The sequence below is a fragment of the Camelina sativa genome, chromosome 9 (genome assembly GCF_030686135.1).
Source record: "Camelina sativa cultivar CO46 ecotype springtype chromosome 9, ASM3068613v1".
NCBI lineage: Eukaryota > Viridiplantae > Streptophyta > Magnoliopsida > Brassicales > Brassicaceae > Camelina > Camelina sativa.
In genome coordinates this window covers 22,229,549-22,251,571 of record NC_141888.1, presented here as the reverse complement: position 1 = coordinate 22,251,571, position 22,023 = coordinate 22,229,549, and the positions used below count along the sequence as shown (strand labels likewise).

Sequence of the window (22,023 nt, the reverse complement as noted above, 5' to 3'; positions counted from 1 at the left end):
AATGCACTTTTTGTGTGTTTCCCATATGAAGAGAATTTTAGCTTCTTTCGTTGCAAATTACAAGACTGAAGATTTTGTCATGTGCCTGTTTTGTCTTTTCTTCTTTGGGGTTTTTGTTATTTTGTTATTGTTGTTGTTCTTCTTGTGACAAAAAAAAAAAAAAAAAAAAAGTAATGCATTCTCATTCTAGTTTTTCATGGAAAATTCAACTGTTCATTTTACAACATAAAACATATCGTTGTGGTTATAGTAAAATTTAAAATTTCAGATTGATGAACAATACAGTAGAACCTCTATAAATTAATATTTTTTAAATTAATACTCGCTATAAATTAATAAATTCTTTCGGTCCTGAGTTGGACCGGTGTAAAAAATGACATATTTCGATAAATTAATAAGATAATAACTTTTTGAGAAATCCTATGTAAACATATGGTCCCATCAATATCATAAATTAATAATCAAGATAATATTAATATATATATATATATATCTAAGAAAATCTAGTGAAATATGATTCTATTTTTATTTTCATATTCTTGAATTTGCATTCTTATTGGAGTTCATCTCTAATCTTTTTCATTGCCATCTTCTCAAATCGCATCCAAAAATTATGGAAAATCCTAAATGCGATAATTGCTTCCGTACATGTATTTGTTTCTAAAAATTACCGTAATATCTTCTTTGACTTCATCATTACCATGAATGATAGTAGCGATTTCTTCTAAACTCTAAACTTCTAACATTTATCATTTTTACCTAAACTCTAAACTTAACAATTACGATAGCCAAAATTATAAATTAAGAAACTTTTTTAATATTATGAATGATAACAAAAGTATCTTATTTTATAATATAATTTTTAAAAAATTATAAAATTAAAAATCTCTTCAATAAATTAATAAAATATAATTTATCGATAAATTAATAATTAAAACTTCTATAAATTAATAAAATTTCATGGTCCCGACCTTATTAATTTATAGAGGTTTTACTGTAGTTATTACCCGTAGGTAAACATTAGAGCACTTCCATTAGGCAGAAACAATAGAAAGAAAACAATTATTATTTTTAATTATAACAATGTATTATAATTGTTTTAATAAGTGAACCATTAGTGAAATGACAACTATCAATTTATATTGAAACTGTCTCTTCTTGGAGAATAGTCTCTCTTTTTCTCTCCAATTTTTATTATTTTTATTATTCCATCTGTTTTACAAAAAAAATATCATTTTAGAGTTTGATTTTTTATTTTACAAAGTGTCATTTTATATTTCCAATGCATCATTTTATATTTTCAATGCATGTTTACATCATATTTTCAAATTTATATTTAACTATAATTAATTAATTAATCACCTTATTAAACAAATACATATTTATATATTCTAGTATTTTAAAAATTTGTGAAAATTGTATCAAATTGACATTTTTTGTAAAACAGAGTGAGTATTATTTCAATAAAATAATAATACATCTCTAGGTTATATACGAAAATATTAAATGTATGTAGATAGATATTTAAAAGAATATCTCAAGCTTCCTGTCTAATCTTCTTTTAGGTGTTTGTTTAGGTATCTTGCCCTAAATTTTTGGTTTTTGGTTAACCTAGCTCCAAGTTTAAATCACTTTATTTAACTTTAAAAATAAATTTCAAATTATTTTGGTGGAACCGTCGGAAAAAATAAAAACACCATCTCTTTTATACATCCATTTCTTAATCTCGCTATCTATTTAATTTTGATAGAGTAAATATATTAGCTTTGTAAGTAATTAAGATCTAATCTATATAACAGATTATCTCAACTGTAATAAATTTTACTGCTTTTTCTCATGCTAAAACCTTCCATTGATAACAAAATTTTGTAGGATAGTTGCATCTTCCTACTTGTATTTTGGATGTCTCACTATTACGTATTTACGATTTGGGTTAACGGCTTGCAGTTTTGTATTTAGAGTTTAAATTTCATAGATTTAAATTTACACGTTTTTGTATAGATGTCAACTTGGAAAATTACTACGTATTTATTTTGGTTAACAGTGGTGAAATATTTTTTAAAAACTCCATCCTTTACATATATCCATTCCTAAAATAACAAACTAATTAATTTTGGTAGATAAAATGTGTTCATCGCCTATCCAAATATTTGAATATATATATATATATATATATATATATATATATATATATATATATTGTATTTTAGCAAAGATTTAATGTTATAGCAATTTTAGCAAAGATTTAATGTTTTCTTGTCTATTTAACCTTCCATTGATGACAAAAGTCGGCAGGATAATGGATATTTGCATTTCTGATGTATCACTCAGGGGCGGACGCAGGAAGGCATGGGATGTGGCAAGTGCCCCACACTAATTTTTTAATTTTCTTAACTAACTAGTATAAAATTTATTTTAATGCCTCTAATTTAGTCATTTGTTTTAATAATGCCCCATACAAAATATTGTTGTTGATCCTAATTAATATACAAATTATTTAAATACCCCTAATTTAATCACTAATTTAGAAAATGCCCCATACTAAGTTTCGTTCTAGATCCGCCACTGGTATCACTATTACTTAAAAGTTTAGGGTTAGGCTTTATATTTCTTATTTACGGTTTAAATTTCATTACTACTAAATTTACGTAATTTTAGAATTACACGTTTTTAATATAGACAATTTTGAAAATAATGGTTTATTAGAGTGTATATAGAGATGGTTTAGTTCCGCTTATCTATCTTTTAGTTTGCTTTTCCTTTCGTATTATAGCTTTCCCTTGTATCATTTGAGTGAAAATATTTTCTCAAATCTGTTTCTTCCCGATCAGTTAGAGTGTATGTATTTCGGTTGAACTGTCTTGAAACTAAAAGTTCCATCTTTCTAATTTCCTATATCCCATTTTCAAAAATAGTAATCTATTTAATTGTGGCCGATCAAAAGCGCTCATTACAGATTCAAATATTTGAGTTAATATAACTATATAAAGTACTTTGTAGGTAAAATCTAATCTATTTAAGAAGGTTATCTCGAACGTAACAAGTTCTAATGATTTTTCTTGTATATTAAACCTTTCATTGATGATGTCCTCACTATTATGTAATTACGTTTACGATTTAACTTTGTATTTAGGGTTTACAATTTACATAATCTGATTCGAGTAATATTAGAATTATGTGTAATTCATTGATTAAGTATACAATTTAAATAATAACATGCGTATTATACATTTACATGAATATCTCTAGATAAGAAGACTCTAGATGTTACAAACGCTTTATAGTTTAGGCTTTGTAATATACAATTTATGATAGCGTTGTACAAGAATTTTCAATTCGAAGTAATACATGTTCGGATGTTCCCACAAAGACCTTGGATAATATTTATAACATGTATCCATTGTTACAAAATATCATGTTATTTTTTCTGTTTTCGTAGTTTATTTAAATAGTTGTTCCACCTCAATACTTTAAATTAAATATTTCAGTAGGATATTGGGTCTGATTGGTAACCCATTAAGAGTATAGAACCTATTGATGCATGTATTTTTATTTTTTAGTAGATTAGCCAATTAGTTTTTCACTTACAAGTTAAAAGACAAAAACTTTGTTAAAGAGACAACAATGGATTTGTGAATGACATTTAGAGGGTTGTAATTAACCCTAAAATAACAGTTTCGCTATAATCCTTCTTCGGTTTAGTGAAAATTAATTGAAAATAAAAATCTTTCAGTTTTTCAAACCGAGTTTCAAAATTTAACAATCGAAATGAACCGTGGGCTTTTTTGTATTTAATTTCAGAAGTACTATTATTTTTTATTTTTTTGATCAAAGGCTTGTAATATTAATCAAACTTAAACAACCACAACAAATAAGGCCCGTTTAGCTATTTCGTCTGCTTGCCGGTTCAGATTCCGGAGAATAAAAAAAAAGGAGTAGGAAGAGAAAATGGTCGATAGAGAAAGGATATCGTGTTGAATCCCATGAAGCTCCTTCGATTGGAGCTTCGAGTTAAGGGCCTTGACAAGCAGCTGCGAGTTGGAGGCGAACGAGAGATGCGTGAAGCCCGATTCGATTGCAACTTCCATGGCGATGAGAGTTGCCAACGCTTCGGCCATCAGCGGTGATCGAACATGCAGAACGAGATCTGATCCTTGTCCGATGATCTGGTGGTTCGGTTGTGGAAAGTCCATCCAAGTCCAGCCTTCGCTTCTGTGATCCAGGATGCATCCGTATGACAAGTTACAAGATTGATATCTTGGGTTTCTGATTGATGGAGAGTCTGGGGGTGAGAATTTGGAGGGTTGAGGGTCTATGGATCTGGGATTATTGCCATTCCTTCGCTCGTAAGATGGCTAGAAGAAGGGCTTCTTCCGGCGGGATCTGTTTCTTGCTAAATATTAAGTTGTTTCGTGAAGTCCAGATGAGCCACAAAATCCAAGGATATCAAGGTCCATCACTGATTCCGGATGGGGGCAGACAGGTAAACTTTGACAACGCCTTCAGTCCTGATTGGATCGAGGGAACTTTGGTTGAATCGAAAGGTTCTTTGAAGGGGCTTGGGACCAGATTTTGATTGCAAATGGGCAGTTGAAGAAGAGGTGAAGCTCTGTTTCCACCGCTTGACAATGGGGGCACTGTATTGATTTTGTGATCCTTATATGGGTTAGGTTCTCTCCTACAGGTAATGCTTTCTGAGCTAGCTTCCAGAGTAATAGTTTTGTTTTAGGAGAGGTTTTGACTGCCCATATATGTTCTTTCCAGCTAAACTGATTATCTTGTGTTACTTGGTTTTGAGTGTTGGTTGCGGGGGGAGGTGGATCAGGTGAGAGTGCTTCATAGTAGCCTGACTTGGTGGAGTAGATCCCATTCTGAGTAGGTAGCCATGCCCATCTATCGGCTGCCTCCTGTTTGCTGGTTTTATCTTCAGGATATCAAGTTCATAATCAGGTAAGACTTCTCGAATGAGCGGTATGTTCCAGGTAAGGGATGCGGGGTTGAGGAGATCTGAAACCATCCATTGGTGTGATCCTAGCGTGGAAGGGTCCATTGGTGTACTAGGGAGGTCCGTTGAGAGCCACGGTGCACGCCAGAGTGGAATAGAGCTTCCTGATCCTACTATTAGACCAACCCAGGGTTTGAGCAGATCTCGTCATATGCAGATGCTTCGCCATCCATGGGAGGAGAGTTGGGGACTCGACAGTCTAGAAAACTAGTATGACGACAGTACTTGCCAAGGAGAACTTTGGCTAGGAGGCAGGTGGGGTGGGTCAGGATTCTCCAGCTAACCTTTGCCAGCAGCGCATCATTGAAAGTTTGTAAGTCTTTAAACCCCAGACCGCCTTCCTTAAAAGATTTAGTCATTTTCTGCCAGGAGACCCAACACATTTTCTTCTCAGATTTTGAATCCCACCAAAAGCGAGTCAAGGCTGATTGGATTCGCTTGCACAGGTTATTTGGAAGTTTAAAACAGCCCATGGTGTAGGTGGGCATAGCAGAGAGTACCGACTTCAGCATAGTTAGTTTGCCAGCCGATGAGAGGAATCTAGATGACCAGGTAAGTGCCCGTTGTTTGATTTTATCGACTATCTCACTGAAGAGATCCTTCTTCTTTCGCCCAAACAGTTCAGGTAAGCCCAGGTATTTGCCTTGGCCTCCTTCTTTTTGTATACCAAGGATGGTTTTTGCGTTGTCCTTTACCTCCTGGAGGGACTTTGCAGAAAAAGTAATTGATGATTTGGCTTTATTGATCTGTTGCCCTGAAGCTTGTTCGTATTGTTTCAGGATTTGGAGGAGTTTAAGACAACTACTTTGATCAGAGCGACAGAAGAACATGGTATAATCAACAAAGAGAAGGTGGTTAACCCGCGGGCTGCCTTTTGAGACTCTGATTCCTAGGAGACTGTCCTGGATTTGCGCCTTGGTACACATACTAGATAAAACCTCACTGCAAATGATGAAGATGTACGGTGAGAGAGGGTCGCCCTGTCGAATGCCTCTGCCTGGTGTGACAGATCCTGAAGCTGTACCGTTGAGGAGGTAAGAATATGAAACTGTACTGACACACTGCATGATCCAGTGGATCCAACGGGGGTGGAACCCCATTCTCTCGAGAGCAGTCTGGATAAATTCCCATTCGAGCCTATCATAAGCCTTGCTCATGTCAGTTTTAACTGCCATGAAGCATCTTTTCTTTGCATCTGAGGTCTTAAGGTAATGAAGTGTTTCATGAGTTATTAACACATTATCAGCTATGGCGCTTTGGGGGACAAAGGTTGATTGTGTGTCTGATATGCAGGAGTGCAGGATTGGTTGGAGTCTCATGGACAGGATCTTCGAGATGATCTTGTAGTAAACCGAGCAGAGTGTTATAGGTCTGTAATCTGACACTTTTTGAGGGATTGGAATCTTTGGAATAAGTCTCACATGAGTGTGATTAATCTTTTGTGGTAGGTTGCCGGAGATGAAGAAGGAGTGGACTTCAGAAATAACCTGTGGGCCTATAGTTTCCCAGTTAGAGTGAAAGAAACTTGCTGAGAATCCATCCGGTCCCAGGACCTTATCAGCATGAACCACAAAGCATGCATTTTTTATCTCAACATTGGAAGGCATTCTGATAAGCTTTTCATTCATCTCTTGTGTAATACAAGGAGTGAGTCCAGCCTCCACTATTGCTCGTCATTATGCTGACTCGGAGGTAAAGATGTCATTAAAGTAATCAGACACTGCTAGAATGATCTCCTTTTCTTCAAAAACTGGTATACCCTCTTGTGGCTCTATAACGGAGATAGTATTGATAGCACGTCTCTCTTTTGTGGAAACATGGAAAAAAACTCGTGGTTTTGTCTCCTAGGACTAGCCAAAGGTTGCGACTTCTTTGTTTCCAAAAGGATTCTTCATTCTGGTAAGCAATTAGAAGGTTGTTGTTGATGACATTGATGCTTTCCTGTGTGCTATCATCTGCATTCATTGCATTCTCTAGTTGATCTCGGAGTGCCAAAAATTCTTGTTGACTGTTTAAATGTTGATCCTTGCTCCAGGTGATAATAGCCTCACGACAATGACCAAGCCTTTGATCGACAGTAGCAGCTGAGTTTAAGTTCCAGGCCTCGCAAATGAGCTTTGTGACTTCAGGGTTATCCTTCAAACAACGATCATATCTGAATAATCCTCTTCTCCTTTTATTTTTGGGGTTGAAGGAAGTGACAAGGGGGCGGTGATCCAAGCTTTCAAATCTCAGGTATTAACTGCGTCCCGAGGGATATTCCATTATCCATTCACTGTTCACCATAGATCTGTCCAATCTACACCTAACCACATGTGTATGTCTTTTACCTCTCCAAGAGAGAGGGTTGCCTGTATGTCTGAGATCGAACAGGTCACAAGTGGACATAAAGGAGCGAAGATCCGAGAAAGAGCTTTCTGGTCTTTGTGGGCCTCCTACTTTCTCCGCGGAGTGGATAATATCGTTGAAGTCTCCCGTAAGGAACCATGGGGAAGATCTATCAGCTGCAAGGTCCTGGATGGAGTTCAGCACCCCTGCTCTTTTCGCTCTGTCGGGTTCACCATATACGAAGGTAGCAAAGAAATAGCGACATTTTGCTTTGATTTTAGCATCTATGAAATTTTGACAGGAGTTAAGGACTTCCAACTCTATGCTCTTTCTCCATAAAAGGGCTAAACCCCCCGAGCCAGGGGATTGTGGGGGAACCAGGTGGTTGGAGTGGTAGTCAAGCCAATCAAGATGTTGCAATATGGTATATGAGTTATTCTTAGTCTCCATGAGAAACAGAATATCAGGGAAGATAAACTTCTTTATTTCCCTTATTCTCTGGACTGTTATGGGGTTCCCTAACCCACAACAGTTCCAGCTCACAACCCTTAAGGAAGAGGGGCAGACAGATTCTGAAAATCCGTCTTTTTCTTTCTTACTGCAAGTATTAGATTGATCCTTGGTGGTTCCATGGGCCTAGAAAATTCAGGTAAAGTGTTTGAAGGGTTGATACTCTTGCTTTGACTCGCCTCCAGAGTTATCTCAGTGGAGTTACTGGAAGACTCTGAAGTCGGAGGTTTGGACAAACGTCTTTGCGTTGGCTTTGACGGCCCTGGTTTATCTGAACCTTTAAAATCATTAGCTTTCCTTGGGGATCCTTTGGTAAGATTCCTTTTCTGTGTTTTCGCGCCTGGGAGGCTTATGGTTTTTCTAGCAGTTTGTTTACGGACAGGGGGAGTCCTCTGCCTCGTTTACTCGCTCCTACTTGACTTAGGTTTACAACAGGTAAGGCCTCAGTGGTTTTTGTTCTTAGGGTGGCAGCTTCCATTGTTAACTGATGAATATCCTCTACAGGGGCTTTATTGGTTAGATTTGCAGCTAATATTGAGTCTGCAGTGATTTCCATAAGATTTTCAGAGTCACTTTGGAGGACTCTCATCCATCTTGCCGCACTCTCCGTAGGATCAGGGCAAGACATGTACTGAATAGTAACTTCCCTGAGGTCATTCATTACATGTTCTCTCGATTGCAGGGAGGAGAGTTCTTGTTCAGCAAGTGGAGGAGGAGGAGAGTTTGTTTGGTGTTCCACTAGAGGTGGAGGAGTTGCAGGATCCGGGTTTACAGTTTCTCGTTCTAGTGGTGGTCTCCTTGCACGGGAAGACACTGAGGTCTCTCTTGGTTCTTCCCTTGATGATACTGACTTTTCTCGCCATTGCAGGTTTTGGGCTGGTGGAGAAGGTAGTTGATATCCAGAATAGTGTCGACCAGAGGCTGAGGATCGGGTTGGTGATCTTCTAGCAGGAGATCTTGCAATGCGTCATTTTGGAGATGGACTCTTTTGGTGGGAGATGATTGAGAGATTGAACTGGTCCGAGCCCTACCACTCATATCCTCAAAATTTCTCTTCCTTGAGGTTGAGGAAAGGTGGGGTTGGTAGCTTCTAGAGCTTGGTAGAGGTTTGTTTCTTGGTGGTAAGAAATTGTCTTGGGGGGTATAATAATTTCTCGTAGTTGGTTTATGAGGCTCTATTCTTTAACCCCGGGCAGTGTGACCTTTCATGAGTAAGGCGGAGGTAGTGAGAACAATGATTTTTAAGGTTTTTGTATTCGAGCCAGACTATAGCCTCACTACCATCCTGAAACTCAACTACATTTTCCTTTCTTATAGGTTCCAGGCCATTCAGGAGAACTTTGAGTTGGATCGTGGAGGAGGTGATTTCCCATTCAAGAAACTCTCCAAGGACTTCACCTATGGATTGGAGCATCTCGAGCTTCCAATAGTGTTTAGGTAAGCCTTGAACCGCTATCCGAAAGGGTATTTGCGATGGAAGGAAGGGGATATAATGGGTTCCCATCGTTGAACAATGACCATCCATTGATCGAAATGATACGCTCTGTTTACCAGGACTCGAAGGAGATCCTTTTCTGTGTCAAACTTGAACTGGAAGCAGCCGTGTCCCAGGTCAGAGCCCGTTGCCTTACCAGTTAAGTTCCAACGGTTGAGCAGATAGGGAAACAGGGCCCAGATTCGTTGGATGGAAGTGTTGGTGAGTCACCCTATTAGAGTGAGGGAGTTCTCTTGTATCAGATCCGAGGTATCTATCTCAGGAGCTTTGACTCTTTTGCGAGTAGGGGGGAGAACTCTTCAGTCTTTTCCTTCCCTTTTTGGTGGTAAGGGATTCGGTTTGACATAATGGATTGTTGTGGGGAGGAAGAGGTTTAAATAGGTTTGGGGTGAGAGGGAGAGGAGGGGATTAGCAGTAGCAGATGGGACTCGAGTAAATGAGAGGATACTTCTAAGCACAGGGGCAGTAAATGTAGTTGATCTATCATGAGCTTCTTGATCTCGCTTCAGGATCGAGGTTTGGGGAGAGAAACTGCACTGAAGGGAAGCAATAACAACGGTTTAATCAAGCAAATTAGGTTTAATCGTCGTCCAGAAGAGTATCAGATCTGGGTTTAGGTTTGAAATTTGAAAAAGCTCTATTCGAAGGTTGAATTATCCAGCGGGTAAAGAGAATGATCGGTTTCTATTGGAGGGGAAAAGTGGTTGAGATCCGGATAAAAGCCTTCATCGTTTTACTTTGGGAATCGAGCCTGAGAGAGAAAATCGCACAGGACTTAATATACTTTTCAGAAGTACTATTATGTTTGGAATTTTTAGGCCTACACTGAAATCAATGAGCTTATATAAATTATTAAATCGGTTTGTATTAAGAGATTTAAACGGGCTATTAGTGTTGTCTTATCGTGGTAATAACATGTCACTATATCATATTATCATATATAATGGACCTACCTACGATACGATTGGCACAGCAAAATATCTTTTCTCGAATCTATCTCTTTTTTTTCTTCTTGGTCTATCGAATATCTAATCAAATCAATAGTCAAAAACCGAAAGTTAAAAGAAAAAATCATTTCAATTATTCGACCGAAATCTAACAAAAAAAAGCAAATGGGAGACCTTTCAACTGTTCAAGACTTGGAAAGAAGAGTTTCTATAAAAAGAAGTAATTCTCATCTCTCTCTACCAATTCCGATTAAGGTAACCAAAGCAACACAATTCCATTTATTGCATTTTTCACGTCATTTATTAGATTAGACTATTAGAGTCAATCATCATCACTCGTCAACATTTGCATTTAAGAACAAGAAATCAGATGGATTAGAGTGTGATTAACTGATTGCAATATATATTAAATATCGAAACCCTTTCTTCAAAGGGAAGTTTCAACTCACTCACACTTCAACTATTGAACAAGAACATCTAAAACCCCCCAATATCTCAAACATATTGATTACTCTACTTATGATTTTCTTCTATTAATGTCTTTCCCTGAAGAAAACTCTCCTGATCCAAATGTCGTCGCCATATCAATGCCGCTGCTTCCTCCAACTAGAGCGGATAGTCCGTTGCTTGGACCATTTCCATTACCAACCGCTCTACCTAATCCGAGAAAGTCTAATGTCGTTTGTTTCGGACCAAACACAGATGAATTCCCCATCATGAGCTCTTTCAAACCCGAGCTGCTTTCGCCACCGCAAGGCAGTCCTAATCCTAGTCCATGAGGAACTATTGCGTCCATAGAAGATGAGCTTGATGAAACTATCCCTAATCCACGAAGCAATGAACCACCTGAAGACGCTGCTCCCATTTGAGCTGCTTTTTGAAGTAAAGCGGTTGCTGACATCGCGGGCTGAGCTTGGAACCGGTTTAACCCGAGAAACGATGATCCATGACCTGTTGAGAGACCCAAAGATATAGGTTCGATGGACGAAGATGGCGCAAATAGACTCTTTGAAGAAGAAGATGTTGTATATATACTTGGAGAAGCCGTGGAAGATTCAAATAAGCCAGCGAAAACACCGTTGCGTGTAACATTTAAACCGGTCGGTTTTGGAACTTCTTGAACGATCTCCGGAGGGGTTTTTGGAGACTCTGTACATCATAAGAGTCATAATAAGTCATTAGCATAAAGTTTGATACTTTTCAATTCCAAAAAAAAAAAAAATGACAAAACAATCATATCTTTGAATTCTTTATCATAAAGAACCAATATAATCAGCCATTGAACAACTACTAAACTTACCAAACGAATTATGTTCTTAATCAGGTAACAGATAAAATAATACATCACTACGGACAAGAGAACAACACCTAACTAAACTCCAAGATCACACCGACCGTATTAACACAGATTACTACTTTAGTAACTTTACCATCTTCATTTTAAGCTAAAAACAAAGAAATGTAGCGACAAATAAATAACCAAATCTTTTTCCTAATCTAGAAATCTTACAAGAGAGTGTTTACCTGATTGCTTAATAGTTAAAGTCGATGAAGATTTGATTTTAGCAGACTCAGTATCCACCGGAGCAGGATTTGGGTCGGGTATCGGTTTTTTCCGGGTCGAAATGTCTGGACTCTGTTTCTTGCTCTGACTATGAGTATTACTTCTCGCACTCTCTTCAGCCAAAGCATCACAAAAAGCTCTATGCGTTATAAAACTATCCCTCCTAACAACACAAAAACCACTTGACAACATTAGATTGAGTTATGGGTTTTTTTTTTTTTTTTTTTAATAATACACGTTTGATGAATACTTTACCTAGAAAAGAGAGTACCACAATCACATTTATACTCTTTAGTACCACAAATCTTGGAGTGAGCTTTCCAATCAGACTGAACAGCATACTTCTTGGAACATTTATCACATTTCCACTTCTTCTCACCGTGTTTCCGACAAAAGTGTTTCTTGATTCCAGTTAGATCTCCTAAAGCACGTGAAGGTTCGTGATGGACACAGCTAACTTCAGGACAAACGTAGACTTTTTTCCTCACTTCTTTACTAGACTTCTGTCTAAGCTTCCACGGTAAATTGTGACCACGACGGTGAAGCTGTAGGTTCTGGTCTCTTTGAAACCCTTTGTTACAGATTTCGCAAACGAATCTGTTCGTAGCTAGTAGAGTTTTTGGTGATAAAGCTATAACTTCTGACTCTGGATCTAAAAATATAAAAATAAAAAATAACAAAAATTGTAAGTTGTTGTAATAATAAAAAGTTTGGATTTATTTAGAGTATAGAATAATAATAGTACCAGGCATGCCGGGGAGGTTACGTTTCTTCTTCCCGGTGGAGTTAACAAGTGGGTTTTGGTTTCCGGTAGATGAGATTGAAACACTTGCTTCACCGGAGACTGTAGAGGAGTTATCTAAATCTACCGGCATCTTTTTTTTTTTTGTTATATCAAAAAAAAGAAGAAAAAAATCTCACTTTTGTTGTTTCTTAACTGATTGATTGATTCTTGAATAAATAAATAAAAGTTTTAGAATGAAAAAAAAAATGAAATAAATGAAGAAAATTTTCGTCAACCAAGTTTCAACCTTTACGGGGCTTTTAATTATTTTTACTCTTTTTCTTTCTAAAATTCTCCTCCGTTGTTCTTCAGCTACCAGTCAATCTGCTTTTCGTAAAAAAAACTAAAATCTTCTTTTTTTTTGCTACCTACTTTTTCTGATAACGAACGGATTAAAAATTTAAAGAAACAACAAAAAAAAACTTTACATTTAAAAAAAAAAAAAATAGAAAAAAACTTTCTTTTTACATCAACACTTGTGGATACTTATCTAATGGTTGAGGAGAGTTCACCGGAGAGAGTTACGCCGTCGATCTGGTTTTTTACGAAAGAGACAGTGTTGAAAATAAGGCGGCTTGTGTGAGATTTTTGGTGTTGAAAGAAAGAAAGAAAGAAAGAAAGAAAAGGTTTGGTTCTTCCGAGACAAAGGAGCCTTTTCTTCTTCTTTCTTTCCTCTTTTTTTTTTTTCTCTTCTTATTTCATGTTTGATATTTTTATTAAAAACAAAAATCGGAACCTAGAAAAAAAATCAAAATAAAAAATTGAGCCATCTAAAAGAAATATTTTGTCGATCATTGTGGGGTTGGAGTGTTTTCAAGTATCTATCTATCTGATTTTGGACTCCCATGCATTTTTTTATAATATAAAGAAAAAAATATCAATCTCATTGTCTTTCTCTTTCTCTTAATTATATTAATCTTACTCATTTGAATTTAAAAATGGATAAGAAAAACTTATAAAAGTTAGTAGATAAAGTAGTTTTATGTCAATGATTCTTTATTAGATCCCTAAGATGTGCTCTGGTGAAATACAAGATCTGTTATTCAATAATCATGTCACATTCACATATAATCAATTTACCCAAGTTACTAACATTACCGTTGAGTTTACTGTGCAAATTCAAATTTAGGAGAGTTGTGTATGAAAAATGAAAAGAATAAAAACTAAAATGATGAAATAAGTTGTGTAAGTAAAAAAAAAAAAAAGAGAAGGTAAAAAATATTAATTATCGTTTTTTGTCCTTAAGCGAAGACAGTGGAGGATTTACCGTCACGTTGTCGGACCAAACATCTCCGTTTAAAGAAAAAAAGAAAAATGTAATTTTCCATAATTGTCGATAAAACAAGAAAAGAGAAGATAAACAATTTCGGAAATTTTGAAATTACGGTTCATTTTGTCGTCTATCATTGTTATCAAAATAAAATAAAAAAGAACTCAGTGTTCTGATTATTATGCTATTACACATTTAATGCAATTCATCGCGTTATTTGTTGACTTTGACCTTTTTTATAACATGGCTTTGAGTTTTCTGATATAGGGCGTCCGTCGTAAGACAGTGTGAGCCTGTGAGGTGCTAAGATGTAGCCATGTGTATGTATGTATCTTGTTACTAGGCTCGTTAGATAAAAAACTCCAACCAAATAACACCCTTTTGTCCTTTTTTACAATTATTATCATCATCTTAATTGTCATCATACTATATGTTTACAAGATTAGATTGATTATATACAGTGTTCAAGAAAGCGCTAGGCGTTAACTAGGCGGTGATGCAACGCCTAGCGCCTAGAACGCCTAATCGGAATTTAGACGGTTTTAGGCGGTTTAGGCGTTTACATTATAAACTATTATATATCTGATATTATATACAAAATATATATAAAAATAATAAAAATATTAAATCAAAAACAAAAAATAAATAAAAACATTATTTTAATACATTTTAAATAACATATTAAACATTTATAATTATGTTTATAGAAGTAAACTTTAAATATTTTAAATTTGTGCAATTAAAATTTTAAAAATACACTAAAATGACGATACTACAATTTTAGGCGGTCAAAGCGGTCGTCTAGGTGGTGCTATAGCGCCTAGCGCCTAGACGGGGCGGAGGCGGACGCCTAGAACGCTTTTTCGAACAGTGATTATATACAAAAGCAAATATGTTTCACCTTACATCCGAAGAGAATTAGTATACTTATATATAAACAACATTATTTAAGGGATGACAGGGTCCCTCGAGAATCCAGAACACTATTTAGCCAGCTTAGAAATTCCATTTCCTACAAAGATAAAGTTTCACCACGATGACAACTATCTCTAGCAAAATAATAATTGTTCGCGCGTACATATTACAATAGATGCAATACATATTTAAAACGATAATCCAAATACTGTAATTATAATTAGGTTAAATAAACCAAAGATTTGCTAAGTTTGCATGCATGGATATCATTGGGCCAAAATCTTGATATCCCGAGCTAGGCCCATTCGAATTTTTTTTTTTATATAACAAATCTGTCTCATGCAACAAATTTAGACGTTCTTAATGGTAGATCATGGAAAAAGTCCATAAAAACATATACTAAACACAACAACGATTAAAAAAAAAATGGTTTAGAGATAGTATTGGAAATCCTCAAAGCAGAGAAGAAACATGACGCTGAGACAGCAGAACAATCTGAAGTGGATGAAGGTTCAAAGGTTTTTAAATAGACCGATGTTGTAGGATTGGACTTCGGACTTCGGAGGTTCAACTCGGTCACTCCTCACTCCGTTCACATGCCTGTCGAAGATTGCTCCAATTTGTGTATGGATCTTGTGATTTTAGCATCTTAACGTTAGCGTAGGTATGGATCTTGTTTTTAAGTATCCTCACAGAAGGTTAAGTAGCTAGTGTTGCATGGATCTTGTGTAGTTGTGTTTTAGGCTTTTAGCCTCATCAAATGTTAAAGTACGCAGTGTATTGATAACACTAGCTTATCTTTTCATTGTAAGTAGTGTATTTAATTTCTTTGCATTTCATCATAACTTCACACTTGGAAGACTGGGAAAAGCTGAACGTACGCCCTAAATATGTTGCAGAATGCCATTACGAACATCTTATATTATAATTTAGTTAGTGATTTGGACGATTTGAGAATGAGACACATGGAATTCTTATTGCCATGGAAAGAAACGCCCACAATCAATTATTTTTGACACATTAATCAACCATCTTCTCCTTATTATTTCAATGTGGTCTACTATATACGCGCGTTTTCGTCATAGACTTAGGATAACCATGATCAAACTCTTTGAACTTTTTATACAAATCTTTGGTCGAAATAAACATATTCATTTTGTCTGATAATTACACCGAAGCAATAGAGCAAACGTGGCTACTAAATAATGTTAAGCAAAAACGTTACTAATATTAATTCTTTTAGTGGATCATTCAGCCTAATGAGAGACACCTTATTTAATTAGATCGTCAAAACTGATTTGTCCGGTTTTGTAAGGTAATCATCAAAACTGATATATCCACCGACTAAAATTAAATATAAGCTCTGTAGTCTGTATGTTAGTTTGAACTGATTTGAACATAAATACATGTTAAAATACGATTCATATTAATTAACGACAAAAGAATCCATGATGAAGACATATCGCTTCATCATGAACTGGACACGAGCCGATCGGTACGAGAATCTTATAGTTTGTCTATTTCCAACCCGGGGAATACGACGACTACAGTTTAAAGAAGAAAACCTAACGCAAAATCAATGATGCATGATAACTTTGTTGACATTGTATAAATAATGCATATGGTGGAGAGATGTATTAGTAGTAGTAAATTTGTTATCTATTATCTAGAAGCGACAAATCACGATAGACGGGTGACATGAAGACGGGCCAAGGAGGTTGATTTTTCAATGTTTTTGGGATTTTTGTGGGTGGTTGGTTAATTTACTTTCTTTCCCAAACCGATTTGAAAACCGGAATTATGACAGTTGTTAATCTTCTTCTTTTGGATTACAGGATTTAATTATTCCACACTCTTTGGAAAATTTTAAATTATAGTATTTTGTAACGTTATGTAGTTTATTGTTGACAAAAAAAACGGCTATATTGTGTCTTGAAAAAAAAATAAAAAAAATTTATACATATATGCCAAAGAGAGTTTAAATCTAAACAACAAGCTAAACTATTATACCTACTCTTGTCATTTATCAATGCCAAGTTTCCAACTCAACTCATGTGGAAAAACGACTTTTTCATACCCCGACAATAGCCCTGTGTTGAATTCATACATTTGACTATTGATCTGGCCTAAACATACATTATGTTTATGGATATTTGAATTCCGTACCCCAACTTCGAAATCAATACCCCAAATATAATTGTTGTGCCATAACATACAAAAACGTGTTTATCGACTAACTCTGTTAAGCTTCCGTTTAACCGTTCTGACGTGGATTCCACGTGTGCGCAGCGATCCAAACGACGTCGTTTTGGCTAAACAGAGAAACTAAAATTTCGACCAAAACGACGTCGTTTTGGTCAAGTTCTCTCACAAAATCTCTCTTCCTCTATCCCGAAACTCTCTCACAGCAGAGAAACCCTAGAATTTGGGCGTTTTCAATTTCGAGTCGATCTGAAAGAGCTGCCTAAACACCTATTTTGGGCTGCCTAAACTACTTCAGATCGACTCAAAAATTAAAAATGCCCAAATTCTAGGGTTCCTACTTGCGAGAGAGAGTTTTGGGAGAGAGGAAGAGAGATTTTGTGAGAGAAATAAAAAACGACGTCTTTTTGGTCAAAATTTTAGTTTCTCTGTTTAGCCAAAACGACGTCGTTTGGATCGTTGCGCACACGGAAGCTTAACAAGCTTAACAGAGTTAGTCGATAAACACGTTTTTGTATGTTATGGCACAACAATTATACTTGGGGTATTGATTTTGATGTTGGGGTACGGAATTCAAATATTCATAAACATAATGTATGTTTAGGCCAGATCAATAGTCAAATGTATGAATTCAACACAGGGCTATTGTCGGAGTATGAAAAAGCCGTTTTTCCCAACTCATGTAGAAGATTTCAAATGTTGTTGACTCTTTCTTGGTACTTTCTTGTTTCTTTTTGATTATATATGTTTTTTCCTTTATATTCCAATAGACAAATGTAGATGTATCCATCCATAAGTTACAATGATTCTCTATATTCTACACACACACAAAAAAAAAAAACTATATGAGCTAAAATTTCCCTAGAAGAGAGCTTTAAATCACATATTGACTCGGAAAGGTTACACAAAAAAAAAAAAGTGCCTAATCTTGTAACAAAAACATATGTGGAACTAATCTAACCAAGTTAACAAAAAAAGTGTTTTAACTTGTAAACTAATATTAACTAAACTAAAACACACAAAAATTGGGATGAAGAATTATAGCATGTTTTTAAATATCTAATATAACTACAAAGATCGCACTAGTAGATTTGAAAATTTCATCTTTGATTGAAAAAAATATATGATAATGGCGATTTTGGTAAATATGTCAAAGAAAAGGGTCCACTATTAGTTGCACAAAACAGAGACGTGTCGAACTTGTCCAGATCCTTTTTTATTTCTTCTACAAAAACCAAAAAAACCAAAACTATTTCAATCTACACCTTACGTTTCGCCACGTCATCGATCCTTAACATATAGATCCAACGGTTGTTTAAATAACACTCGCACAAACAAATCTTCAAAAACCCACCCACCCGTCCTCAACTTTTATACCCGAACCGAACCGACCCGACCCGGATTTCTCAATCAATTAAAGAAGAGAAGAGCAAAAAACAAGGTTAGGTTTTCGTCTTCCTCACGAGGTTTTAGTGGCGACTGGGGTGGTGTGTGACCGTACAAAATTAGGGTTTCGGTTTCAAAAAGAGGGGCTTTTTTCTGCTTTAATCAATCTCTTACCCATCATCTAGATTTCTCGGTTTCCTCTGTTTTTTACCTTTTTCGCTGTGTTGTGAAATCTTCTTCTCCGCCAGTTTTTGTAGCTGTTCTCTGTTTGAGTGTGTGTGAGAGAGAGAGAGATACAGAGAGGTGAATACGCTTTATATAACGGTGTGTTGTGAGCTTATCAAAGGTGGGTTTGTGTTCTTTTTTCGTTGTTTGATGGATGAGATTTGGGAAAGAGCTGTTGAAGCGGCTCTAGATGGTCAAACGGATAGGTTAGCTACACGAACGCTAACACTCGACGGTGCTGTGAAATGCGTTCAAGGACGTTTACCACCGCCTAGTCTTCTCGAGAAGTTTCAGAATCTTGAGCATCTCTCTGTTGCTAACATCGGCGTTTCTTCGCTTGAGCAGTTCCCTCGGCTTGGTAACTTACAGAAGCTGATCTTATCTGATAACCGGATCACTGTTGGTTTGGAGTTTCTCGTTGAAGCTGGTCTTGATTCGTTGCGTGATTTGGATTTATCCAATAACCGGATCCAGTTCGTTGAGGATCTAGCTCCTTTGGCTGAGTTGAAGCTTGTCTCTCTTGATCTGTATGAGTGTCCTGTCACTAGGGTTAAGGATTATCGATCTAGGGTTTTTGGGTTGATTAAAACTTTGAAGTATTTGGATAAGACTGATGCTGAAGGGAATGAGAGGCCTGAGTCTGATGATGAGGATGATGAGGAAGATGAGGAGGATGAAGAGGAAGAGGAGGAAGGTGATGAGGAGGATCCTGGGAGTGGTGAGGTTGATGGAGATGAGAGAACAGAGGCTCCTTGGATGAGTAATGGGCATAGTGATAGGCTTGATGGGGTTGTGGATGTTGATGAGGATGAAGAGAGTGATGCGGAGGATGATGAGTCTGAGCAGGCTGCTGGAGTTAACGGGACGAGTTATCGGGCTAATGGATTTCGTCTTCAAGCTGTAGATGGGGATGGGGAGGAAGTAGGGGAAGATGATGGGGATGATAGTGAGTCTGGGGAGGAGATTGATGAGGAGGAAGTAGGGGAAGATAATGATGTGGTTGAGGTGCATGAGATTGAAGATAGTGATAATGAGGAAGATGGGGTTGATGATGAAGAAGATGACGAAGAGGATGAGGAGGAAGAGGAAGTTGATAATGATGATCGTGGTCTTGGTGGGTCAGGAAGTACAGGGAGGTTGATGAACGCAGGAGAGATTGATGGGCATGAGCAAGGGGATGACGATGAAGACGGTGATGGCGAGACTGGGGAAGATGACCAAGGGGTTGAGGATGATGTGGAGTTTGGGGATGAAGATGATGATGCTGAAGAGGAGGTGAGATACTTGGTAGTCACAAATGTTATGCAGTTTGATATATGAATGCATATGCATTGTTTGGGTTTCACTAACTTTTTCCTTGGGTTTTTTCACTGGTTCCTAGTTGCTGAAGATAGGTTCTTGTGATAGACTTGCTACTTATTTTGGAAAAAAGTTTATGTACTGTCGTGCTGCTGTTTATAGATAGATTGTTAGTGGACATTTAAGATGTGACTTTAGGGATCAATCTATAGTTCCTGCTGGTTAAGACCATCTGCGTTTGTTTGCTGCATAAAGTATCAGGTTAGATTTACAGTGAACCATGTCGTGTTAGCATAAAGTGCCAGGTTTAGGTTTACAGTTAAACATGTTGTGTTATGTGAATCAAATCAAAGCCAGAGTTGACCTTTTTATTGCTAGAATGTTTCGAAGCGTAAAGTCTTGATTTGTCAAATTGTTGCTTTTGCGTTAAGAGCTAACTTAGATTTTTGATGGATTGATAGGATGAGGAATCAGGTGAAGGGTACCTTGTTCAGCCAGTGTCTCAAGTAGAAGAACATGATGCTGTGGGTAGCGACATCGAGCCCATCAATGAGGACAACGATCCGGATGAAGAAGAAGAAGTCGAAAATGACCTGCTAATCCCTGACCAGTCCTTGCCATCATCATCTCGCCCAAAGAGAAAACGAGATGATGATGATGATGGCGAGGATGATGACGATGATGATGATGACGATGATGATGATGATGGTGTTGATGATGAGGAAGGTTGACATGACACATATTACAGATCAGAATCTCTAGTTTGATGAGTTTTTAGATGGGAATGAAGCTCTGCTCCTTCTGGATTGGGGCGGCTATACCTGAATGTTCAAATGTCAGTTATGGTCAGGCTGGTGGATTTTCAAATGACGGTTACTCAGCTTGGATTTACCGCCCTTTTAGAAACCCCCACTTTATGGAGGGAAAGAAAAACACAAAAACAAACAAAAAAAAAGACCCAAAGGAAGAGTTTCGAGACCTTGTTCCTCTCTTAGAGGGTCTTGTAAGATGCTTATGTGGATAAATCTTTTGAGTTATATCGGTCTTTTGTTTTACATCTACTACACTTACACATGTCGTATCAGAATTGGTCAGGATGGTTTTGGCAGGATTGTACTAGTGTCTTTGTGATGCATTATGATCAAACGGTCGTGAAGGCTTCTGAAAAGCTTATGCAGAGAGTTTTGCTATTTTGTGTGGTAACGGTTGAGAGTTCAAAAGTCCAATCTTTCTTCTCTCCCTATCTCTACATTTTCTACCTCTCTCTCTTAAAATGCTTCTACTATCTCCAATCTCTGCCTCTCTTCCACCGTCGTTTCATCGGGGAAATTTGATCCGGCGATCAGTTAAGCCGTCAGGTAAGGTCATAATAGCCAAGGCCAAGGACAATACTGACACTGGTGGATTTCTAGAGACGGCAGCTATAGCCGGTGGCTTAGTGTCGACGCCGGTTATTGGATGGTCCCTCTACACTCTGAAGACCACGGGGTGTGGCTTGCCTCCAGGACCAGCTGGTTCAATCGGAGCATTGGAAGGTGTGAGCTACTTGGTGGTTGTTGGCATCGTTGGTTGGTCTCTGTACACCAAGACAAAAACCGGGTCGGGTCTGCCAAATGGGCCGTTTGGTTTGTTGGTGCTGTGGAAGGCTTGTCGTATCTGTCGGTTCTAGCCATTCTTGTGGTGTTCGGTCTTCAGTTCTTGGGTAATGGGTCGGTTCCTGGTCCACTTCCTAGTGACCAGTGTTTTGGTTAGCCACGTGTAATTTCGTATAAATAAAGTGTCAATTAATATTTTTATCAGATCCGTTCAATATCCAGGCCGGTTTCTATAAGGCCTTGAATGGAGAAAGCATGTAATGCATAGCAGTTCAAGTGGTTCAAGCAGAATAAAAGTAGATCAATAATTTGGCAGTTCAAATGCAGATTAAGAGTAAACAGCATCAAAAAAGCTGTAGACCAGATCTGCACATATTTCTCCTGCATTTATCACAAAAAGACAAAAAAATATAAACTGCACATGGTAACTTAGTGATAGGAGAACTACACTAAAGGGTGATCTGCTATTTTTCTGTCTTTCCATTCAAAGCCTAAATG

The 22,023-nt window shown here is 37.0% G+C and overlaps 3 protein-coding genes and 1 pseudogene across 5 annotated transcripts; 2 read left to right on the top strand and 2 right to left on the bottom strand.

Annotated features, from left to right (window-relative positions):
* Window positions 1–7,243: 7,243 nt before the first annotated feature.
* LOC147938517 (uncharacterized) lies at window positions 7,244–8,504 on the bottom strand. The gene is made up of 3 exons (XM_087465660.1): window positions 8,259–8,504; window positions 8,023–8,169; window positions 7,244–7,969 (listed from the first exon to the last, which is right to left on the bottom strand). Exons 1-3 carry the CDS (start codon window positions 8,502–8,504, stop codon window positions 7,244–7,246), a joined length of 1,119 nt encoding a protein of 372 aa, XP_087321786.1.
* A 2,164-nt stretch (window positions 8,505–10,668) lies between these two features.
* LOC147938516 (zinc finger protein GAI-ASSOCIATED FACTOR 1) lies at window positions 10,669–13,464 on the bottom strand. Of its 2 annotated transcripts, XM_087467720.1 has the most exons (5): window positions 12,595–13,371; window positions 12,105–12,501; window positions 11,810–12,012; window positions 11,321–11,434; window positions 10,669–11,236 (listed from the first exon to the last, which is right to left on the bottom strand). In XM_087467720.1, exons 1-5 carry the CDS (start codon window positions 12,722–12,724, stop codon window positions 10,803–10,805), a joined length of 1,278 nt encoding a protein of 425 aa, XP_087323846.1. In that variant the 5' UTR covers window positions 12,725–13,371; the 3' UTR covers window positions 10,669–10,802. The 2 variants fall into 2 exon arrangements, with proteins under 2 accessions (XP_087323846.1, XP_087323845.1); XM_087467719.1 differs by having other exon boundaries at window positions 10,669–11,434; window positions 12,595–13,464.
* A 4,929-nt stretch (window positions 13,465–18,393) lies between these two features.
* On the top strand, window positions 18,394–21,729 carry LOC104711612 (acidic leucine-rich nuclear phosphoprotein 32-related protein). Its single transcript, XM_010428307.3, has 2 exons — window positions 18,394–19,906; window positions 20,392–21,729. Exons 1-2 carry the CDS (start codon window positions 18,782–18,784, stop codon window positions 20,659–20,661), a joined length of 1,395 nt encoding a protein of 464 aa, XP_010426609.2. The 5' UTR covers window positions 18,394–18,781; the 3' UTR covers window positions 20,662–21,729.
* On the top strand, window positions 21,204–21,729 carry LOC147938515 (uncharacterized; annotated as a pseudogene). The gene has a single exon (XR_015565237.1). The product of XR_015565237.1 is annotated as an uncharacterized LOC147938515 (transcript).
* Window positions 21,730–22,023: the final 294 nt, after the last annotated feature.